The sequence below is a fragment of the Delphinapterus leucas genome, chromosome 15 (genome assembly GCF_059928025.1).
Source record: "Delphinapterus leucas isolate spDelLeu-1000000601 "Yukka" chromosome 15, BTC_Dleu_Yukka2, whole genome shotgun sequence".
In the NCBI taxonomy this organism is placed as follows: domain Eukaryota; kingdom Metazoa; phylum Chordata; class Mammalia; order Artiodactyla; family Monodontidae; genus Delphinapterus; species Delphinapterus leucas.
The window spans coordinates 83,818,769-83,843,367 of record NC_143143.1 but is presented as its reverse complement, the minus strand read 5'-3'; the positions used below and the strand labels follow the sequence as shown (position 1 = coordinate 83,843,367).

General features: G+C 45.2%; 1 protein-coding gene across 4 annotated transcripts in view; it reads right to left on the bottom strand.

Annotated features, from left to right (window-relative positions):
• Positions 1-17,167: 17,167 nt before the first annotated feature.
• Positions 17,168-24,599, bottom strand: part of RAB22A (RAB22A, member RAS oncogene family) — a 53,230-nt gene continuing 45,798 nt past the window's right edge. For all 4 annotated transcript variants that reach the window (XM_022597445.3, XM_089897104.1, XM_089897105.1 and 1 more), the window contains one exon: positions 17,168-23,678. In XM_022597445.3, the coding sequence (XP_022453153.1) occupies positions 23,581-23,678 (98 nt within the window). In that variant the 3' untranslated portion in view covers positions 17,168-23,580. The remainder of the gene's footprint in view (positions 23,679-24,599) is intronic.

The following is a 24,599-nucleotide window of genomic DNA, read 5'->3' as shown; positions in this document are numbered from 1 at the left end:
GTTTGGGCAGATCTCTGTGATGCAAACACTCCCACCATGACCGATTTTAAGCCACCTATGGAACATCGCGGAACACAGAGTTAAAAGAGATGCACCATTGGCTTCTGCGAGCTGGTCCGAGCCTAGCACACCCTTGCCTCTGTTCCACACCCCATGGGCACCACAGTCAAGCATGAGGATGTGGCTAAGTCAGCCCCAGAATCCCCTCTTCGAGGGTCTGTTTCCTGGGACCACTCTTGGTACAAAGTACTCTATCAGTCAAGGTCCAGCCAGGAAAGCAGAAACTACAGCAGTTATTTTGACAAAGATAAGTTAGTGTGAGGAAATGGTTAATCAGGTAAGGGGGAACTGTAATATCCAGGAGAGGAAGACGCCGAGGTATCGCGAGGGTAGTGGGGCAGGGGGCAGGGGAACATAGGCAAGGTGTCGGGTCATTAGACCCCAGGAGCTCAGAGGAGAGGCTTGTGCAAGTGGGAGCAGACTGGCCAGTGCCGGGGCCTCTGAGGGGATGCAGCGAGGATGCTTCTGGGATCACCCCCCAGAAAGGAGCAGGCTGCTGCCAGGTGGAGTGTGGCTGCTGAGGTGACAGTGACAGAAGCACGCAGCAGACAGGAGGAGCAAGACCCCCTTCTCAGCCCTCCTGCCTTTGGGTCTTCCTCAAGCGCCTGTACTGAGGGAACCTGACAGGTAAGCAGCTGCCCGAGGAGAAATGAGTGGACAGGGCTCCAGCTCCAGCACCTCAGGGCAGAGAGCAGAGGGTTGGTTTAGAGCCGAGGGGAAATGGCTTCCTAATCCCCACACCCTCTTTGATTTCTTTAAACACTGAAGACTGTTTACAACTTTCTCAGTAGCTGAAGTGTGTGCAGTTTCAATGCTGTTGTTCCTGCTGGCTCAGGGCGTCCTCTTTCCTTGTGTGTTTTATGATCTTTCACCTTATTCATGGGAATCTTCTGAGGTCTGGTGTTGCCATCACCCATCACCACGTAGCTAATCACTCCAAAGCCCAGTGGCTTCAGACGCCACACACTGTCAGTCTCCCTCGCATGCATGGGGGGGGGGTGCCTGGCCTCTCATGAGGCGACAGGAAGAGAAGGGCTGAGGCTGTGCAGGGAGTTTAGAACCAGCTGCAAAGTTAGAGGGCATGGCCCCTGAGACGGCCCTCATTTCAGACACCAATGGCCAGTGTCAGGGGAGGCGGTGCTCCTAAAATCACCCTCAGGTGCGACAATTCAATAGCGGGACTCACAGAACTCATGAAAGCTGGTGTACTCATGATTATGGTTTATTACAGGAAAAGGACTCATGGTTATGGTTTATTACAGGAAAAGGACTCATGGTTATGGTTTATTACAGGTAAAGGACTCATGGTTATGGTTTATTACAGGTAAAGGACTCATGGTTATGGTTTATTACAGGAAAAGGACACAGATTCGCGTCAGCCAAGAGAGGAAGCACATGTGGCAGAGGATTCTCAACGTGGAGCTCCCGTTGCCCTCCCCCTGTAGGGTTGGGAAGTGTTACTCTTCAGGGTCAATGTGTGACAATGTGCACAGAGCATCACCAGCCGGGGAAGCTCACCTGAGCTTCTGTGTCCAGAGTTCCAGAGTTTTTATTGGGGCTCCATTACATAGGCACAATTGGTCCACCAATTGCCCATAGGGCTGCTTCAGTCTCCAGGTTCAACTGATATCATGTGACCCTAAGTCACACTGTTGCTCTTTCTGGCATGGCCAGTCCCCTTTCTCAGGCTATCTGCATATGCACCTCCCCACTCCGGTGCCCTATATCACATTGTGAAGACTATCCAGTATGACCCGAGATCCTCAGGCAAACAGATAACTCCTATCAGTCACAAAATCCCAAGGGTCCAGAGATCACCCCCCAGAAGGCTGGACAAAGGCCAGACCTTGATTTGGGCAAGTCCAAATTCCCCATTCTACAGGCTGGAATCACAGGAAGGCTCACATGCTCACAGGTCTGGCACCTGGCCAGGAGGTCTCAGCAGATGGAACACCTGGGGCTCCATGGCCACTGCCCTCTGACTTCACATTTGCCCACATAGTCCCTCCACATGGAGGCTGCAGGGGGCAGGACTTTCTACATGGCAGCTCAGGGCTTGAAAGCCAGTGTCTTGATGTTACTGAGCCCAATTTGGGTCCACTCGCCCGCACGCGGTAAAGCCCACCTACTGACACTGGGTCGTGGTGAAGGAAAGTGCAACATTTAATACAGGGCGCCAACAAGGAGTCCAGGCAGACAGTGCTTAGAAGACCCAAACTCCCCAAGGGCTTTCAGGGAAAGGTTTTAAAGACAGGGTGAGGGAGAGGGGTTGTGGGGTGTGTGATCAGCTCGTGGACTTTCTTCTGATTGGTTGGTGGTGAGGTAATCGGGAGTCAACATCCTCAACCTTCTGGTTCTAACTGGTCTGGGGTCTCCATGCTTGTGGGCAGCATGCAGTTAACTTCTTCCACCTGGTGGGGGTTTTTCAGAATCTACAAAACAGCTCACAGGACGTGGCTCAGAATATTATCTCTAGCCCTTGAGGAGGAACCAAAGGTCCTTGACTTTGTTTAACAGCTAAACATTATTATTTTGTCTTGCTTGACTGTTCTCCTTTCCTTCTGCATTTCCTCACTTCTCTGATTAAATTTATTCTTTTTCTAAAGTTTTTCTACAGACAAAAGGCAGGTGGAGGGCATGGCAGGGAGCAGAGGGTCAGATCCTGGTCTGGGAAGGCCCCATAGGGTCCTGCTCAGTTACACTGAGAGAGGGAGAGAGAAACAGAGAACAGGTGAGCCAGGTAGAGGCTGTGTCACCTTTTGTAAACTGGTGTCAGAAGTCACCCAGGGCCACTTATGCACTGCATTCTATCCTTCCAGGCAGTCAAGAGGCCTGTCCAGGTTCAAAGGGAGGGGACAGAGACTCTACTTCCAGATGGGGGTGTGGCAAGGTCCTAGTAGAGCACATGGGGCAGGAAACATCATTGCTCCGTTTGTGGAATATCCAGTCTTCTGCCAGGTAGGCGGCAGGGATGGGCACCAGCCAGGGTAACCTCAAACCTTTGGAAGGTTGCCCTATTTTCATGAGTCTCGGAGGAAATGGCCTTTTCCCTTCCCTTTGGAGCTGGGGGCAGTATTTTCAGCTGACTGTACATTGAAGGCCGCTGCTAGACTTCCCACCTGGGGTGGGCCCTGAACTTTGTCTTTCATCCTATGAAACCCAAAAGACTGAGAAAATCATGCTCACAACTTCAGTTTTCCAGGACAGAACCCAGCTCCAGGACTCGGCTTCTCAACGAAGGTTTCATTCTCCTTTTCTTTTTTGGCATCACAGCACCCCTGGTTCCAGCTGCTCGATGCTCTTAGAACACGAGTTGTTTTGATTGGGAGGGTCACGCAGAATATCCAATCCTCCTCCATACTGACAGAAATAGGAGTCTCATGCAGAGAGTTTTCATGTTAAAATACTTTCTTATCTTGTTTTTCCAAAACAAACAACTTTTTGTTGAAGTATAGTTGATTTACAATGTTGTGTTAGTTTCTGGTGTATGGCAAAGTGATTCAGTTTTATATATATAATATATATATAAATATACATATATAATATATATATATACACACACATATATATATTTACCTGTGCCACACAGTAGGTCCTTGTCGTTTATCTATTTTATCATGTTAAAATATTTTCATTGCATCCAGCTCTCAGATCTCAGTTTCTAATATCATTCCCAATAAATGGAACCAGGATGCCACAGAAAAATGGCTGATTCTAAGAAGGGAGCATGGAACATATGAAATGGGCCTGGAGCATCTTAGAGTGCCTGGAAATAAGGAAGTGCTCAAAAGACAAAACTAGGTGGTATGTCAAAGGGACACAGGAGCCAGTGAAAGAGTTCCCAATGGAACAGTTTAAGCAACAGCGATCAATAGCATAGTATTGGATTATAACCTGAAGAGTAAAATAAATACCCATGAGTCCATACTGATACGAATCATTTATTGAGTAAATAGAGTAGAAAAGACAGAAGAATTCCAAATAATTTATGTTAGCTTTTCCTCCCTCAAAGAGGTGGGACATAACCCCCCACCCCCTGAGTGATGGCTATGTTTAGTGACTTCTTTCCAAAGAGTACAAGATGGAAAGTAGGGAAATAGTGACTCTATGAAGAGAGACCTGGCAAATGGTACCCCAGCTGGGTGATCAATGATGAGTCATGGTGGGAGCAAGGACCCTTGATACGATGTGATGAGAAGGGCAATTCACCTCTGTGGTATTCCCCCCCCCCAGAAGCCCACAGTTCCAGTCTAATCACAAGGAAAACATTGGAAAAACCCAAACTGAGGGACGTCCTACAAAATACCTGAGCAGCACTCCTGAAACTGTCAAGGTCATCAAAAACAAGGAAAGTCTTAGAAACTGTCACAGCCCAGAGAAGCCTCAGGAGATGTGATGATTAAATGTCACGTGGTGTCCTAGGTGGGGTCTTGGAACAGAAAAGGGGCATCAGGGAAAACCAAGGAAATCTGTATAAAATATGGACTTCAGTTAACAGTAACATGGTCATCACATGAATAGTGGTTCATTAGTTGTGACAAACGTATCACACGGAAGACGTTAGAGATAGAGGAGGCTGGGTGCTGGGCACATACACACTCTCTTTACTATCTTTGCAACTTTTCTTTTAAAAAGAATTTTTATTGAAATATGGTTGATTTACAATGTTGTGTTAGTTTCAGGTATAGGGCAAAGTGATTCAGTTATACGTATACATATTCTTTTTTAGATTCTTTTCCCTTATAGGTTATTTTAAGATATTGAATAGAGTTCCCTGTGCTCTGCAGTAGGTCCTTGTTGGTTATCTATTTTATATACAGTAGTATGTGTACGTTAATCCCAAATCCCTATTTTATCCCTCCCCCCGGGCTTTGCAAATTTTTTGTAGCTCCAAATCTATCCTAAATTTAAAAGTTTATTTAAAATATTATTATTGGATTTTCAAACACCTAAATTGGCATTCTCTATAGTGCAATCAGTTACTGTTGCTCTCTGACCCTCAAATTCTTTGATAACCAGAAAGCGTAAGGTTGAAGCACATTGAAGAAATGGGTGGCTTTGTCGAACTGGTGTCTCACCCCCTTTCCTGCTTCGGAAATGCCGCCACCCCTGGCTGTCCAAATCCCACCCATCCTTCCTGGCCTCAGTCAGTCACTCACTCGTTCTCTCTTTCATTCATTCACTCATCCAAGCAGCATTTCCCAGGATCCACTGCATCAGCATCCTGCAGTGGATAGATTTAACCTTGGCTACAAAGGACCTTACTGTCTAGTGAGGGGAGTCGAGAAGAAAGATACCAAGAGACAATGAACTTTACTCTGGGGACTGGGAGAAAACTTAAAAGCTCATAGGGTATTAGAGAATAATCTTGGGGAAACAGTAGGAAAGATCTTGCCAGACAGAAAAGAGAAGGAAGAGTTCTCCAAGTAGAGGAATAGCAAATGCAAAGGCCCTGGGGTACACGGCCTGCCAGGGCCTATCTGGGGAAAGGCAAGGAGTAATACAACTTTCTCAAATTTATTTAGTTCCTGCTCTGTGTCAGGCAGTAGGTTAGCATATGTATTTGTTTCCTATAGTGCTGTAACAAATGACCACAAAAGTGTGGCTTAAAACAGCACACGGGACTTCCCTGGTTGCCCAGTGGGTAAGACTCTGCGCTTCCAATGAAGGGGGCCTGGGTTCGATCCCTGGTTGGGGAACTAGATCCCACATGCGTGCCGCAACTAAGAGTCTGAGTGCCGCAACTAAGAAGTCCGCATGCCACAACTAAAGATCCCACATGCCGCAACTAAACATGCTACAGTGAAGACCTGGCACAGCCAAAATAGATAGATAGATAAATTAATTTAAAAAATAATAATTTTTTAAAAAGCACACATTTATTATCTTACAGTTCTGGAGGTCAGCAGTTTGAAATGGGTCTTACGAGGCTAAAATCCATCTGCGCTCCATCTGCAGGCTCCTTGCCTTTTCCAGCTCCTGGAGGTTGGCCACAGACCTTGGCTTCTTGCCCCTTCCTCCATCTTCAAAGCCAGCAACATAGCATCTTCGACCTTCTTCTCCCATGGACCTCTACTTCCCATGTATTGAGTGTGTACGTGTGGGCCAGATACTGCACCAAGTGCTTTGTTTATGTTAACTTGTTTAATCATCACCATGTCAAGAGGGTGATCTAGCCCCACTTTACAGACGAGGAGACCAAAGCACTGAGAAGCATACCAGCAAGGGCCAGGGTGATGGGCCTTCTGTTGTGCTATAGAGTCTAGGTGTCACCCTTGGCTATCCTAGAGGATGTCCTATCCAGATGAGTAACATGACCAAATGCATTGGTTCTTTGTTTTGTTGGTTTGTTTCATTTTGTTAAATTTTTTTTCATTTTTGTTTTTTAAATGTATTGTTTTACTTATTTATTTTTAATTGAAGTATAGTTGATTTACGTTTCAGGTGTACAGCAAAGTGATTCAGTTATACATATAAAACGCATTGTTTTTCAGAAAGAGACCCACAGACATAGAAAACAAACTTATGGTTACCAAAGGAGAAGGGGGGAGGGATAACTTAGGAGTTTGGGATTAACATATGCACACCACTATACGTAAAATAGATAAACAACAAGGACCTACTGTGTAGCACAGCTATACTTTAATAAAATAAATACATAAATAAAACCATTCCAATAGTTAGAAAGCCTTAAAAATAAATAAAATGCTCAAAGCAAAAACAAAAAGTAAAATGTATTGTTTTTAAGTACACTTTTAATTTTGCAACAATTTTAGACTTACTGAGAAGTTGCAAAAGTGGTACAAAGAGATTTGTCTGCTCCTTACCCAGTTTTCCCAATGTTATCATTTTACATCCTTTTACACAACTGTGGTGGCAACACTGGAACGTTTATCATTGTAAACTCCAGGCTGTTTTTGGACGTCACCAGTGTTTCCACAAATGTCGTTTTACCGGATCCAGCCCAGGATGCCACACTGCATTTAGCCAGTTTATTTTTCACAGAGATGCTCTGGAAGCCGGCTGGGGGATGGGGTGATGTCACCATCAACTGTAGCCTCCGAGGACCAAGTGCCACATGACTGGCGCCATCCTGAGAGGCACGGGTTTCTCCTACATTCTCAAGACCATGAGTGAAAACATCACTTTCTCCAGTTTGAAGCTGAGGGAACCAAGGCACAGGGAGGTTTAAACACTCTCCCAAGAGGAGTGAGAAACTGGACCTGGAGGACACGGACGTGGATGAAAGGGACCACAGGGGTGAGGGTGGGGTGCGTTTCTCAGAAGTGGAGGCCACAGTGAGGGACTGGGGGACGACCACAGAATCCCGTGGCCCTGCCCAAGGCCCTTCCCACTGGCTGTTCCCTCTCCTGCGGGGGCCTTCCCAGGGCCACCTGACACCGTCACCGTCATTCGACCACTTCCTGACGGCCTGCTGCGCACGGAGCACTGGGCTAGGTCCCGGTCACATGTGGAGACGTGTGCACACAGGCGAAAACGAACCTCGGGAGGGGAGTGGTGGGCGCTGGAGGCCCAAAGGCAGGTGGGTGTGAGCTGGACGGGACACCCGCCTGAGAAGCCTGCTCTGTGAGGCTTCCCTGACGCCAGCTTCTAAGCCAGGCTGTTCCTTCCCGGCACTTGTCAACGTGGAATTACTGATCTATTTATATGCGGCCCCTCTCCCCACTAGGACACAAGCTTCATGAGGATCCCGCTGGATGTGAGCTCCTAGCGAAGCCTCCAAGCACAGCAATCAGTAGAGGAGGGAGGGAGGGAGGGAAGAAGACCCAGGGTCACCAGGTATTGAAATTTCAGGACCAACTCACACATACGCTGTGTTAAAACCCACATGGACCCAGCAGCTCCAAACCGGCCCAGATGGAGGTGGAGGGTCATGGACTCAGAGCCACCCCACTTCTTTGCAAACAGGGGTGCACTCGTGTGGCCCAAGGTGGCCTAACCCTTGTCCAAAGAGGGGGGCCCTCCAGGCTCAGGCAGGAGGGCTCGGGAAGGGCTCCCTGCTCAGGGGAAGGAGACGGATGCTTTCTCCCTTCCCCGCCCAGGAGCAAGCTCTCCCTGCTGCCCTGAGCTCCCTTGGTTCGTCATTCCTGACTGGGAGCGACCTGCGGGGGGATGGATTTGTGGTCCCCATCTCTGCGCTCAATACATGTCTGATGAATGAACGAAATAATGTAATTAAGAATTTGAAGGTGGGCTGGGGAGAGTCTTTTCCATCCTTAGGCCTCATCCCCAAGCACCCAGAAGGCCACATTTGCATACAAATAATTGATATTCTAATTACAAATCATTGGTATTGATTTATTAAGCAGATCCCCAAAGGATCTCTAGGAGATAATTAGATTCCAAGCTCCTTAGGGGTTAGGAAGGCATATTTACCTCCCTGATCCGCCACCCCCCCCCCCCCCCCCCCCCCGGCAGTGTGAGGAGAGGTGCTACGTGATGCCTGTTTGATGAGATGGGGTAAGCCTGCTCTCCTTGTGGGGAGAGCTGATAGCGGCCCCATAGATCATTTCCAGCTTGTCGGGGGGTGTTCAGGGGACACCTCCATTTGTGCGTTTGCAAGTTTGTGTGTGTGTGTGTGTGTGTGTGTGTGTGTGTGTGTGTGTGTAATTTGCAAACCTCGCTTTTCCCCAAGCCCGAGTGATTTTCCACCGTGTGAGCGGCCTTCCCTCACGGAGGGGGCACACCACCCGAGCGTGGGGACCGAGGGACAAAAGACACGCAGACCCCTCGTCCAGGCCCAGCCAGAGACAAAGCCAAGCAAGACAGAGCCTCCAGTGGCCCCGCCATGGGGTGGCAGGGGGCTGGAGGTGTTGGACCCTCCAGGTCATCTCTATGGGCCTCTTTCCCAGGCCACCCCAAATAGATGACATTAGTACATTAAAAAAAAAAAAAAGCCACCAGTGAAGGAAGCCATCAATAGAAAACGGCAGCTTTTACTGATCTGATTAAAAACTCTCATTGCTCTGCGAATGCAGCTTCGAGTCCCCCCACGTCTGCTGTCTTTCTGACCCACTGGCCACCCCCAGGGCCCTGTGAGAATAGACGCCTTGCTGCAGCCCCAGACACCAGGCTCAGAAGAAGAGGAGTCCCCTGCGACACGACCCCCCAGAACTCAGTGGCAGAGCCCGCCCAGCAGGGCCCGGGAGGGCCCAGGGTTGGAGGGAGGGAGGGGTTGGCAGGAGAGAGCACTGGTGAGAGGGAAGGAGGGACAGGTGTTGCGGCGGAGGTGTTTTAAGGTTTGCTTTCTCCACTTCCATGTTCCTGTGTCCTGCTCCCAGGGATGCTTAGGGCCACAGATTTGCAAGTGACTGTCACGACTTTGCATTTCTGTCTGGGCGCGGGGAAACAAAAACAAGTGATCACACTGTGTAAAGCAAATGCAGCGTTCTCAGGAAATCCAGACAGCTGCAGCAGACCCCATCATCTCACGCTGGGAAAGGCCTTGCTGACCCTATCTGGGTGGTGGAGGCTGCTGCCTGGGCCACAGACCAGTTTAGCAGCTCTGAGATGTACTAGGTGTGTGACCCCCCCCACCCCCGCCCCCGGCAGGTTCCTAAGCTGTGGGCAATGCCCCAGGACACAGCTGCAGCGGACTGAGGGGGCGTCATTGCTCACTGCAGTGCAGAGGAGGTAGCTCAGAATACCCGGAGCGAGCGAGTTGAGGGAGTGTTTCACTCTGGGTTAGATGCAAGGGAGGGCAGACCAGAGGCAGCTTACAGCTGTAACCAACTGGTAAAGCAGTAGCCTACCGATCACTCGGATTAGCTGGGAGAGGTCAGTTTGGGGGGTTTGGACAACGTCCTTGTTTCGTCTGGGCTCAGAAGGATGACGGAGGGGTCTTGTTATTGTCTCGACCCACCCTGGTCACGGAGTGGCCCTGTGGGATGCTGGGGCCCTGTGGAATTCCGTTCAACAGGAGAGAGGACATCAGGACCAGCTGTGAGTGCCAGGCCAGCTCCCGGCTGCCAGGAGCTGCTTTTCCTTCCCTGCCCACGCCTCATCTGTAACGTGGGGAATAATCAAAGTTTCCCTCTCTAAGGTTTGGGGAGGATGCAATGAATGAATGCAAGTAAAGTTCTTAGTGCCCTGTGCCTGGCACATAGTAATTCCTCAATAAAATATTAGCTATGACCACGAGGGTGGCATTGCAGACAGCTCTCCCGGTCTCTTGTGTTGTGTCTGGGAGGCTTGTATGCTGTGTGGGCTTGGGAGCTGTTCTGTTCCTGGAGATTTTACTTATTGCAGGGTGAGCTTTTTGGCACATTGTGAAGGAAATGAGTTCATCGCATAGGTAAATCCCTCTCACCCCAAATACGGCACACCCAGGAAACAGCATTAAAAACTGCCCTTCATTATCGGTTTGTAACTTGGTGAAGGCATCCCCCATCCCCCCACCTTTTGTTCAATAAAAGCAAACGATTCTTCATTCGTAGCAATTAGAAAAAGGGGCATGTAGTAGATACCTGCAGTTATTTCCTGCCACGGGAAAGGTATCACAAAGAACCAGCTTTATCTCTCAGAAGATTAATTCCCTCGTGAGGTCCTAACGTATTTGTGTTGTGATAACGCATGGTGTGTGACAGGGGTCGTAAAACCCTGTCGTGATCTTTCATCTATTTATTTCTCCGTGTCTGAGACGTAGGTCTTTGCGGTGGCAGGAGTGTTTTAACATTTGACGATACAAGTGATAAATGATGATGGATCAGCCTCTGAAAGCTGGTACCTGGGAGGGGAAGGGGTGGCATTTGTCTCGCCACGGCTGTAGGCAGCAGTGCCCATGGGCACAGGCACTCTGCCCCTTCAGCTGTTCTTGTCCATCCCCTACCGCCCCACCCCAAGCCTCAGAGTTCTCCGGTGCAAATCCTTCTCATTCTGCGCTATTCTGCTGCTGCGGCTGCAAGACATCTTTTGTCTTTTTCTCATGGTACTTTGCAATTTAAGTCATTGCCTTTGCTTCGTTCTGTGTTTGTGTGTGTACTCTCAGGCATGTGTGGGTGTATTTTTATTCAAACTACAGCATTATGAAAAACAAAGACAAACTCTTATATTTTTTAGCTTGTGATACAGAAACAAGAAAGAAGTCCCCAAAGGAACCCTGGTGAAGAAAAGCAGGTACTCAATGTGTGTGGTTTTGTAACAGGCTGTAGGATGCTAGGGCTAACAATGGAATTTGTATGTTTATTATTGGCGCGCTTAATAATGTTGATTTATAGAGCTTGACGGCTTGCCATCATTAGCTATTCACAGTAGCCCCATGAAGTCGGCATCATTATCATTGAGCAAATAAAACCACACGTTGACTTGCAGAGGAGGTAGCCAAAGTTTAAGTAGTCACTGAGCCGGCAAAATACTAAATGTCTTCTGGTTGGCCTTAGAGCCCCCTTCGAAAAATGAGCCTGGAGTCATTCAGTTTAGAGAAGAGCCCAAGTAAATGTAATTTTACCACATCTCTTCAAGATTACCGGATCCCTTAAGCCTGCACATCATTTTAATCCGGCTAATGCCAAGGAGCCTTTCCAGGTCGGTCTTCCACTCAAGGTGGCTGAGGTTTTTTTTTGGGGTGGTGGTGGTGGTGGTGATTTGTTTCACACGATAATCATCTCCATATTTGTACCACAGGAGGCTGTCCTTCCGGCACCGCGAGGCCCTTAACAGCCCATTTATAAAACCTGCCGCTTATCTACCCATGTTCCCGTCTCCTATTACGTTCAGAAGGAGATGCGTTTGGGGAGAAGTAATTTAAAACCAGGGAAAGAAAACCCACGGAGATCCTACTTCTCTAACATGAGGTTATCACATTGGACATAAAAAGCATAGAGATAAAATTTAAAACATTCAAGCAAAACATTCTTAGTGGGATCTTTTACGATTTGATGGCCCCGTGTATTCATAAACGGTGATTCAGACCTCATATCACCCTGGTGGTAAAGATCTCCTATGTCATTGCTGTAGCATCTGTTTTTTTCCTTGTTTTTTTTCACTTTTTTCAAAAACTATGATGCGTTCCATTTATAAGCAAAGAAGATGTGACCTGACGCCATCGCTGGAGCAGCTGACTGAAATTCTAATGTTGATGACAGTACACCATGGGTATGGGCTCTGTGCCCTAACACTGTGTATTTAACCTCACACTTACACTCACAAGCCTACAATTTTCTTCTTCAAAGTGACCTTCCTCTAATGGAGTGGAGCCTTGGTAGCGTTCCCATCATGTTTTCCATATATTTTATTTAACAGGGGCCTGAAGGTGATAATATTCTGCACTGTGTATTAAGAAAGAGAATTCTGACCCTCTTGTCCTGTTTCCCACCCCTTTAACAGTGATACCTGTGGTTATATACATCAGCTTTATGAACACATCTTAAAAGGTGATCTCTGCGTTCTTACATTGTTTCCTGCAAGATGCTGAAAGGTTACACTGAAAATAAAAAATCTAAGTGACCGGAGGTCTGATTAAAATCATTACTAACACAGTGATTCATTTTGACAAGGTGTTAGCTGTGAAGTCTCTTCTTCCTTTCTTCTCCCTTACAATCTCCAGCAGTCTCTCAGAAAGGGTATAAAGAGAACTGATAATTTAATACTCTTGGTAAATCCTAGAAGGCTGACGATGCTTGACTTCCCAACCAACACTGACATTTTCAGTGGAGAATCGTGTTTTTGGCTAGTGTTATTATAAGCCAGACAACTGGAAAATTTTAAAGGCTTTGCATTTTATTTTTATAATATGCCATCTTAATGGAAATCTAGTTCTTAAGTTCTAAAGGGGAAAAAAAATCTGCAATAAACATTAAGGTTGCTTAGAAACCTGGGTCCATACTTTAGTTCTTATACGCTGTAAGGCAAAAGCCAGTTGCTTGTGGAAAAATAAAGCCCAGTTGTTTTGTGTCTGCATTTAAAACATCCCTGTTTGTTTCGGGTGTGTGCTAATTTGTTTCTTCCCTTTTGACAGTCTTCTCTTTTTCTTGGCATCTATAAATGAGACTGGCTTCTGTAATGGTACTATTTTGACAGGTCTAATATTCTTTTTCTTAACATATATTTATTTATACTCTCCCCACCACCCTTTCTTCTAGGTGGATTTAGGGCAGCTTGAAAAGATATCAGGATAAATGTGGACTGTAAACTTCTAAACACTTGCCCCAATCCGGCTCTAAGCTTTTTACTAACCAAATTGAAGGAGTGTGTGTGTGTGTTTTATTTTATTTTTTTACAATTTATTTTAATTTAATTTATTTATTTTTGACTGCATTGGGTCTTCGTTGCTGCACACGGGCTTTGTCTAGTTGCAGCGAGTGGGGGCTACTCTTTGTTGCGGTGCATGGGCTTCTCATTGCCGTGGCTTCTCTTGTTGTGGAGCACGGGCTCCAGCCGCGCGGGCTTCAGTAGTTGCGGCGCATGGGCTCCGTAGTTGTGGCTCGCAGACTCTAGAGCGCAGGCTCAGTAGTTGTGGCACACGGGCTTAGTAGCTTCACGGCATGTGGGATCTTCCCGGACCAGGGCTCGAACCCGTGTCCCCTGCATTGGCAGGCGGATTCTTAACCACTGCGCCATCAGGTAAGTCCCTGTGTGTGTGTTTTAAAAAGGAAAAATAAGACCAATGCAACTTCAGTGTATGTATTGAGCCAGTTTTCATGAAGAATCTGAAGAGTGAATTAGGGTGCAGGAGTTCATGACTTTTCAAAAAGAATATTTATTTATTTATTTATTTGGTTGTGTCGGGTCTTAGTTGTGGCAGGCGGGCTCCTTAGTTGTGGCATGCGAACTCTTAGTTGTGGCATGCATGTGGGATCTAGCTCCTGGACCAGGGATCGAACCTTGGCCCCCTGCATTGGGAGCATGGAATCTTCACCACTGCACCACCAGGGAAGTCCCCATGATTTTTTTTTTAATAAGAAAAAATCCACACCTAACACGCAGTAAAAAAGTTTTAAAACTATAGAAGTACAGATAAAGCAGAAAGTGAAAAAAAGTTAACAGCTCTGTAACCAAGCCTCTCTCCTCAGGGAGGAGATTTTGCAAGCATGCACACATATAAATGTGTGTATGTGCATAATTTGTTTTATACAAATAGACTCATACTCTACACACACCCTGATCTTCTTTTTCACTCAACAATATATCGGGCACACCTTTCCATGTTAATTTGTATGTGACAGTTTTGTTTCCTTTATGCTCCTTTTCCAGAAGTTTTATAAGCAAGGCTGCAAAGACTATTCTTTGTGTGAATCCTTCTACAGTACCTTCAGGCGGTGATGCCTTTAGATGGGGACCAAGGGAGGGGTCCCCCCCACTGAGGGCTTGGTGTGCTTCCCTCTCACCAACAGGTCAAAGAGTAGTTCACTGGTTTGGATGTGCATTAGGGTAGTTTATCCTCTTTAACCTGTTAATTTGTTATGTGTATTTTCTTTCTTGTGAGTTGTCTTTTCATGTAATGGGTCCTTTTATTTCCTTTTTTGAGGGTGGTTCTTTCTGTTTTCTGGACACTCTTAGCAGACTTAGATAGTAATCCATTCCATCATATATGCGGCAAACATTCCCCCCCCGCTCCCCACCCCCCGCAACGTTTTGGTTCACCTTTCAACTTCATCTATGGCCTTTTCTGGTCTATCTTCTCCAGTAGCCAGATAAAGGACCTGGGAGTTGACGCTGGGTTTGGGGGTCCCCGCCATACCTCGCATCATCCTCCTTCATCTCCCCACACACGCAGCTCTAGCTGTGGGTGTATGTACTGTAACACTGGGGGATATGGACTAAAAAACACACTGAATAGGAAAATGCAAATTCCACCGTATGATACCACTACACCCTGCAAGAACAGCTAAAAGGGAGAATAATATATCACGTGTTGGCAAGGATGCTGCGCAACTGCAATTCTTATATGCTGTGGGTGGGAGTTCTAGTGATATGCCACGTTAGGAAAACTGCATCTACTGAAGCAAAAATGAATAAACCAATCTACAAATATAGCTCTCTCCCATGACTCAGTAACTCCACTCCCTGGTATATGTCCAGCAGAAATCTGTATACGGGCACCAAAGACACGTGTAAGAATGTTGTGGTACATTCGTAATGGCAAAAATCCGGAGACAACCCGACGCTTATCAATGCAGAATGGATAAACAGTAGTTTATTCACACAGTCGAATACGAGAGCGCAGTGAGAATGATGTGGATACTACAGCCCATGTTGAATGAAAGAGGCCAGACCCAGGAGTACATACACTATGGTTCCAAATGGTATGTATGGTAAAGTTCAAAATTAATCTCCTCCAGAGAGGCACAAGGTGGAGCTTCTGGGATGTGATGGTGTCCTGCTGTTTGAGCTGAGGGGTAGTTACGTGGGTATGTCTCCTTTGTGAAAATGTACTGAGGTGTATACAAGATTTATGGAACTTTCTGTATGTTACATTTCAAAAAAAAAAATGGCAACAAACAAAAAACCAAACTAATGACAAATAGTTATTTTAACTGAAACAGATAAAGATTATCAGGGAGATGGCTTTAAAAACAAATTATATGCGAGCACTTACTCTTTGTCAATGTTGTGCTGAATGCCAGGTATGTAGGTATCTCCCCCGAACAGCCACATGTGGTTGGTGCTCTATTATCTTCCCATTTTACAGATGAAGGCCCTGAAACTCAGAGAGGTTAACAACTCTAAGGCCACCCGGCCTAGAAAGGGGCTAAGCTGAAGCTCAAACCCAAGTCTGTCCATCTCCTGGCTTCGCTGCTCTCTCTGGTTCCCTCGTTAGAACACATCTGTCCTGTCAACACAACCATGGCATATAGACAACTGTGCTTCTCTCGTAGAGGGATATCAAAGAGAAAACGAGTGTGTGAAGCTGTGCTTCTGTGGGCAATGCACGGACTGAGGGCGTCCAGGGCTGAAGTCCACACTGAATGGAAATGCTGGCATCGCTGACGAAGTCCAGCAGATAACAGAAGATGGTGTGAAACTTTTTGCTCACGAGGTTGGGAAGCAGCATTCCCTTCAAACGCTCGCTGGAGGCTTTGCAGGCCTGCCTCCATCATCGTACCCCATCTGAGCTCTGCAAGGACACGGACAGGAAGGAGCTGTCTAAGAGAGAGATGCTGGGAGCTGGACTGATGGATACAAATACCGCGCTGCTCACCAGACACTACAGCTATCAAAGTTCTGGCATTCCAGTTTTCAAAAATCATTTTAAAATGACTCCGGGAGATTTGGTTAAGACAAACGTGTGATGAAGACTATCACAGGGCTTCCCTGGTGGCGCAGTGGTTGAAAGTCCACCTGCTGATGCAGGGGACACGGGTTCGTGCCCCGGTCCGGGAAGATCCCACATGCCGCGGAGCGGCTGGGCCCGTGAGCCATGGCCGCTAAGCCTGCGCGTCTGGAGCCTGTGCTCCGCAGCGGGAGAGGCCACAACAGTGAGAGGCCCGGGTACCGCAAAAAAAAAAAAAAAAAAAAAAAAAAAAAGACTATCACAAAGAAAAACCACTTGAAAGGCAAATACATATATCTGGAAACATAGCATTTTTATTAACAAAATGTTTACACTCTCCTTACAATACAACAAATTTTGTAGTGACTTAGCATGTTAGACTCTATAAAAGTTTAGTACAGAATATTCAAGCTAAAACAATATAGTTTAAAAGTATGCCAAATCAACCACCATTGCAAACTATCTACTACCAGCCTAAATGTAAAAAGAAAAATCTTACAACAAAAATCAAAAGATCAAGTTTTCTTTCATCAGCATCTACAAACAGTACAGACATCATACAGTTTATATATAGACTTAGGTCCAGCCCAAGGTTAAGACTGCAAAAATAAAGTCTTCAAACATCCATATAAGCTTGGCAAACCATCATTACAATATTTCATCACAGGTAATCAAGCGATGCGTCATGCAGAGAAGCCACGGCTACAAATTTGGGCTATTTGTAGTGCAACAAGGCGGCCTAAACTGTAAGCAACTTGATTTTTTTCATAATAGACGCTATTATAGAAAGGCACAAATATCTTACTCCTTGCATCAGGTCTTGAAAAGGCATGACATTCTTAGGAGAAATAAGAATTGCTGGTACAACGGCTTAGCTTTTTTTTTTTTTTTTTTTTTTAATGTCTAGGCTCACCTCCACAGCCGTTTCTCTCCAAGACTTTAGACTTGGGGTTTTACATACTTTAACAAATGTTCTACTACAAACTAAGCGAGGTGCTGACACTTAAACTGCCTCATCGCCCGCGGTAAGAAACATTTCGTTCCGCAGTCATGTTGCCGCTGTAAGCTAGTACTGCCCTTTTCCTCGCTGGAAATATTGGACTTCTTCCCCTAAAATTAGCCTTTGTGTTATCTGACAGTACAGGTTGCCTACTGCTTCCCCTGTTGGATGTGGTGGGCAAACTTTACTGCTGCGACCAGGTAAGGCGGTGCGGGAAGGCATGTCACACGTGCTGAGGAGGCGGCTGGAGCCCTGCGTCTTTAAGGGAGAGCCCGCAGCAAAATGAGAAGGAGAGAAATAAGGCCAAGAAGTCGGCTTCGATCGCAGAGAAGGCAAGACGTCCGTTCTTAAGAAGGTCAGAGGCATGATTGACAATCATGTGAGTGACTCATAAAGTGAGATGATGGAAAGACTGAGAGGCTGGATGAGAGTAAAAAAAAAAAAAAAAAAATCTTTTCCAGGGCAATAAAGCTCCGTCTACACGATACAACAAATGGTTTAAAGGACAGCCGCCCATCAGTCGCTCTGACTAGCCAGCTGCTGCTAACTGTCCCCACACTGAATCGACCAGCCGCTTGCACAGCACGTGCATGACCCACACTAAGAAAGTTTCCTAGACTAGGTAATAACCGCATAGGCAGGGTCAGCGGAGGTACACAAGTTTAAGCCCCACTTTCAACATTTTCCAGTGGGTGAAACTGATTATTCAAGTATAAATTTCATGAAAAAATTAATAACGATGAATTAAGGGTTAAGCTCCAACTGACGTCACACGCTGCTGGGTGCTGACGATTCCTGAAGTGGGAGGGGGCGTGCTCCACCTCGCCCCCGGGCCTGTCCCACTCTAGCTGGTGCTCACTGGGCGCTGGGCTTGCCCAGGCGAAGAAGGGGTGCTCGGCTTTTCTCCGTGACATAAGACGGGGAGTTTCTTGGATAAACTGCAATTCTGAGTAAAGACTGTCAGCCCTGTGTGTGAAATGCTGTTTTAAAGATGATTTCCTCTGAAGCACCGCTTTAAACAATTTGCTTCTGGAAACACGAAGAAGTTCCTGAATCAAGAAGTTGCATCAAACCCGGAGCATTCTGTTTCTTTTGTAGGATTGCAAAGGAGATGATTAAGGTCTACAGTTTAAAACTGCCAATTACAGAAGGCTCTTTCAAAAAATCATTCCTATCTGAGGATTTCCCATTAACTGGCTGAATTCCTGGCACTTGAATTCCTGTTCGTGGAAGGCTACCCAGAAGTTTGTTTGTTTCAATTATGAAGCATTTTGATGAGGCACCGGCTGCCAGGACCATGCACACCGATCTGAAAATGAACTGGCCATGAGTTTTTTAAAATTTCTGTTTAATTTTTTAAGACTCCATGGTTTTAATTCTCGTATCTACTGACGACACATCCTAATCTTACCATCTATCTAAAATGTTCAAGATAGTGAAAGGAAAAGATGGAAGATTTCAGATTTTTCTTTTTATTAAACTCCTGAATCTTTTGTTTGAAAGCCACAATTCTAGCCTATCTGGAACTGATTATACTCTAAGAGGAAAGAACACAGATATTAGTTATTTCTGATGGTACAGACCAAAAATCAAAGTTGATCTATGCCACTGGAAGTCCTTCTAGATTTGGGAAGTAAATCATTTTCCTTACATGCTAGGAGAATCCCGAAGGACAAACTGAGAAAGATGGAGATTCTTGGTTCTATTTATTCTCTTTCTTCATTATGCCTAATGAAACTTCATCAATAACAGGTGGCTCACTTATCATTCTCTTGGACTGAAAAAGTGGAGGCTCCTGAAAAAGGTAATACCCTCCTAATTTTTTTTTAGACTTTCATTTGCACATAAAACAGGACAAATGCCCCAGAATTCCATTAATATTTCATGAAAACCGGATAACCACATTGCCTGGATTTCTATTACTGGAAGTCAAGACAAGCAAGAGAAATGGGCAGAGGTCACTTCTTTCAGTCCAAGGCTAAATTCCACCTCCACCTCCCTTTGCTAAAACTATACAGTATCATGTTTATCTCCTGGATAAATCTGTTGCTTGGACTGTTTTTTTTGTTGTTGTTTGTTTGTTTGAATCATAGTACCACAGGAGTTGAAACACATCTCCTAAACATTACCTTGAATCATTTAAAAATTTTTGATGGACCAAGCTAACTGAGGGCAGGTATATATATAGTCACAGCCTGACCCGTGAAGGTACATTTAGCTTCTTCTTTTAAAAAATATTAACTGTTAAGAGGTAGACGATCTCTTGTAGTCAAACAAGTCATGCTGCTATAGTCCCTTTAAAACAAATTTAAATAATGAAGAATTTTTACAGGTTTCCACTCTCTAGCTTATCACTGTTGTTTAACTTTCATTACAGAGACAGGAGGAACACTTGCAGCCGAATGAGTTGAGAGAGAAGAGCCAGCCTGAGTCTGTGGGCTGTCATTTCTCCCCCAGATGTTCTACAGCAGGTACCTAGTATAGATCAGAGTTAAGTGGATTCTAATAACTTTTCCCCAGAAGGAAAGGATTTTCTCATTACTTATATAGCTTCTTGCAAAGACATCCGAATGTGTAGGGGGCTCGTCTGTCATATACATAACACACTGTGCGTGTATTTTCTTACACACTAAGGGGCCATGAATCACTTTCTCAGCGTGTTCTGAAAAAAACAAGTGAAAAAATGCTTGTAAGAATTTATACAACCTCTTTTGCAGCTTACTCTCAGCCTGTAAAAAGATGCATGAAACAGTGAACAAATGCCTTTTCAAGCTCTGAGGCTGACATGCCAATGAGTGCAGTGTAGACTGAATTAAATCTGCCCATTTTAACACAACGCCATAACAGTACAGGTACGCTGGTTTGACGCCTCCAGGAAAGCCATGGAATAGTCATCTGAAGATATTTTCATTATTCTATCTCCCAGAGTTTAATTTATAAGGTCTCCTAGACCTATTTTCCTTCTTGAGAATAGAAAAGAAATAAACACAAAACGTAAAGAGAAGTTCTGAAATTAAATGTGGTTTTCTTTCCCTTTTTATATATTTAGAAATAATAAAACCCGATAACCTCAAGAAGGACACCAGCCCACTTAGAGGAGGTTGGGCCTCCAACAGAGGAGCGTCAGTCCTTTCAGATGTGGGGAGGAATCCAGGAAGCCTGTGTACAACGGGAGGCAGGCACCTCAAACAAAATCACACACAGGCGACCAGGAAGTGTGTTATTCTAAAGGAATCAAACCTTTCCTTTGCTATGTGTAGAACGTGGCCTGTGGTTGAAAAGCAGGTGATGGAGGTTTCATTTGGAACCAGAAAGGCCTGTGATAGGCACTTCTCCCTAATCACTTCTTAAAGAGAGTTTAAAATGAAGGACACTTAATCATACTCATACTTTATGTTCTTTTAATCACCAAATGACAGTTAATGAGTTATCACAGAATCAGAAAAACACTTGTGTGAAAGGAGAGTTCTTAAGACCAATGGTTACTAAGATTGGACACCTGCAAAGAGCTGATTTCCATTTCTCTGAGAGGAATCAATATACACTTGCAGCTAATTAATGCTTTTTCTCTTTTCAGTCCCCAAAGTTTTTAAAGATGGCCCTGCATCATGAGAGAACCAAAAGAAGAGTTTTATAGATGGGCTATGTCTCAATTCTTTTACAATCTAGCATTTTCTCATAATAAGAAATAAGAATAAAGAATATATAAAACGTGTACTAGATCACTCTTTAGTCAGGTGAATAATCCAAAGTGGGCTCAAAATAAAACACTGTTTCTGACTTTAATATTCATCTTTGCATTTGAGAAGCAAACAAGATAACTGAAAACATTTTCCCCCTGTTTTCATCGAGTATGAATTCTGAATTCTGAGAAAGCAATGTGTAGTTGTTATTGTTAAGCATTAAAAAGATACCACATGAGAAACAGCCATGGCAATTTCTGAGACGGACTGAGGAAAATGAGAGCAAGAGAGGCCCTGAAACGCATGAGGAACACATGGGACAGAGAACGAGAAACCAGGATGAGAAAGCGGCTGCGGAGGGCTGAAGGACGGACCGTTCTGGGCTCCGTGCAGTAAATGACACAATAGGATGAGAGGCATTCGGAGGCCTTACCAATAAGAGAGGCACCGAGGCACTTTGCCTTTCCCTGTGCACCCGGACATCATGAAATCATCCACGCTGACTGACAGCTTTGGTTGAAAACACGTGAAGGTCACAGATTCGTGTCATCTTTTGGTGAAAAAAGAGGGAAAGGGCCACACACGCGTCGCCTCTCCGTGAATCCAGCAACCTTTCTTTTATGTTGTTGTCATGGAGATAGAGGCCCAGCAGTGGGAATGTTAGGGACAAACCAGGGCAGTGGCCTGATGGCCCCATCCATTTGGAAGTATATGAAACAAAGCCAAACCACCTTCAGGTGTAAAGAGCCCAGCTCTTGGAGTCAGGCCTTCTCTCTGAAAGCTTGCTAATTTCACGTTGGGAAGGAAGCTAGATGCTGCAGGGGCACAGAGTCCACACCTATTTTAAACAAAACATTAGAATTTTCACTACCAAGGTTCCTTCTATATGATTTCAATAAGAGAATAAGCAATTCCAAATGCTTAAGACATACACCAGGGGAAAGGGAATCGTTTTTTACTTAATCTGAGTTATAATTTTCCCATTACAATCTAAGCGTATCAAGTGGGGGGCACAAAGAAATAACCATTAGTTTTAAAAGTTTCAACTGTTCAGTTTAAGGATAGCTCTGAAAGCACAATTTAGTTTGAAATTCAAACTGTTTCATTTCCTATTTAATCTTGTACATTTCCTTCCCTTACAATACTCAGGTTGGAAGGGTGCCAAATTAGACCAGGAACAAATTTTCACCAACTTCACTTCAGTGCTTTATTTTTAGATTACATTAAAAACCTCAGTAGGCTCCCTGAGGGAAAAGAGCTTTAACCACTAACAGAGGCAGGGGAAAACAAGGGAAACGGAAAGACAGGCTAAATTGTTAACAAGGAAAACTCTCTCAAAACAGTTGGCCTGAGGTCGCTGTAAAAGCTAAAAGAAACTTACCCCCAAGACCAGGTAGGTAAATGTGGAGAGCTCGAGACCTTAACCTTTTGCCCCGAAGCTAGGAAGGGCTAGTCAGGCTTGTCAAAGTGGCATAGTCTTCACAATGATTTCCAGATGGGACTGGAGGGGCGGGGGTGGCGGGAAGGGAAGGCAGAGAAATCCTGACCGATCACAAGCCACGCGCTCTAAGCTTTTGCACCACGTCAACGTGCTTCAAGGAGCCTCCTGTGCACAGGCTGCGAAATGGGCGGGCACAGTGCGAGGGTAAATGGAGTGTTGAATTAAACACAGAATTTGTTAATGTATTTACATAATTTATAATCTGTAAGCAATGGTCTCGTAAATATAGACTACAACTTTACATATGCTAAGCAACAGATCATTGTCTCCTCCACCAAAATATCTCGGTTAAATAAAAAATTGACAGCATTTACACCACTTTCTTTACTTTCTCTCTTCTTCTCTTTGTAAACCACTGCTAGTCAGTCTAATCACCTGCAATTCAATTTATCCCAGGCAGCTTCCCTACCACCGCCAACTTGATCGCGACAACTTCCTTACAAAGGTGCCAAAAATGTGCCTGGTGGCACATGCAAACCCAGGGTGAGGCATGCACCTGCTGCTGTGAGTTTACTGTGCATGTCCTGGGCTGATGTACCCAATGCAAAGTGCTTTAGAGACGGCAGGGGTGAAACCATCTCCATCAGCCCTTATAAATAACCCATTTTAGCTTCAAATAATAAGAACTGCCATCCCTCCATTCATGATAACCGACCACGTTCTAAATGCCACCAAGGAAATGGTATCATGGGTACCAATGGGAAACCAAGGAAATGATAATCTCCACAAGGTCTTTTTCTTCCCTTAAGAACCACAAAAGTGCTAATTTTCCCTTTACAAATGTTACATAAACTCTTGATTACAAAACTACTCAACAATTTAGTCCTACCATCCATACAATTATACACTCCTTCTCAGCAAGGTCAAAAGCCTATGATGTAGTCCCTTTGTACACCAGAGATTCTTTACAGAAGAGAAGTCCACAGACTGAAATATTATTGCTGCAGTCTCCAAAGAGGAAACAGAACCGGTCAATTCCTGTGAATCCTTGTTGCCCGAAGAAGATAAAAGACCGGCGAGGCGACCCCTGGCGACAGGGCTCCAGCCCTCCCGCTAACTTTCAGGACCACCTACTTCACCGTTGAGCCTGGAGGCCGAGGCTCAGTCAGCAGCAGCTCCGTTTCGGCTCCGAAGGCTGTCTTCGGAGTTTGAAGCCCTTTCCACCGGAAGGCGGGTTGGCGTCAGTGGATGGAATTCTTCGACCTGAACCAAGAGGACAGGAGGGAAGGGAATGAGCTTTCACATTCTCAATCTGTTCATTCTCAGACACAACGATTTTGCAGATGCAATTTGACAGGTTTCATTAAAATTTAAAAAGTTGAAACAACTTCTAATTTTGGAAGACTTTTAGATTTACAGAAAAGCTGCAAAGATAACACAGAGCACTGCTGTATCCCCCTCACCCAGTTTCCCCTGATTTTGGTATCTTATAGTATTACCATGGGATTTGGCAAAATGAAGAACTCGACACTGGAACATCACAACCCCAGACTTTTGTCAGATGCCATCAGTTTTCCCACTAATGTCCTGTTTCTGTTCCAGGGTCCAAAGAAGGGTATCACATGGCATTTAGTACAAATTTTTTTTAACTAAAAAAATTACATGTTAAAAAAACTGCATCAGAACGTGCCTGTCCCTCTGTCTCGTGGCAGAGGCCACCTTCCAGAGACAGGTGCGCAGACATGCACAGTACACACACGCTCTTAAAACCAGGGCAGGAGCAAATACTGTTTCACGTAATATATCCTGGGGATTGTTCCACCAGAGCGTTCTTTTAAATAGCTCTGTGATACCGCATTGTATGGATGTACCGTTCTTTATCCCCTATTGATAGATCTTTAAGTCTGTTTCCAATATTTTGATGTTTTTAAAAACAATGCAAAGACTGTGTTTGTAAACCCATGAGTGCACGTGTGGGATAAATTAACAGGCGTGGAAGAGCCGGGTCACGCGATTCTACTCCTGGGTATTTATCTGACACTGACACTGTATTCCCAGTGTCTATCTAGCACAAATGCAAGAAGGACGTGCAATTTCAACTTTGACAGATGCTGCCAAATTGCTCTCTGAAGAGGCTGTGCCACTTTATTCTCCTACCAACAATGCATGAGAATGAACAGGTTT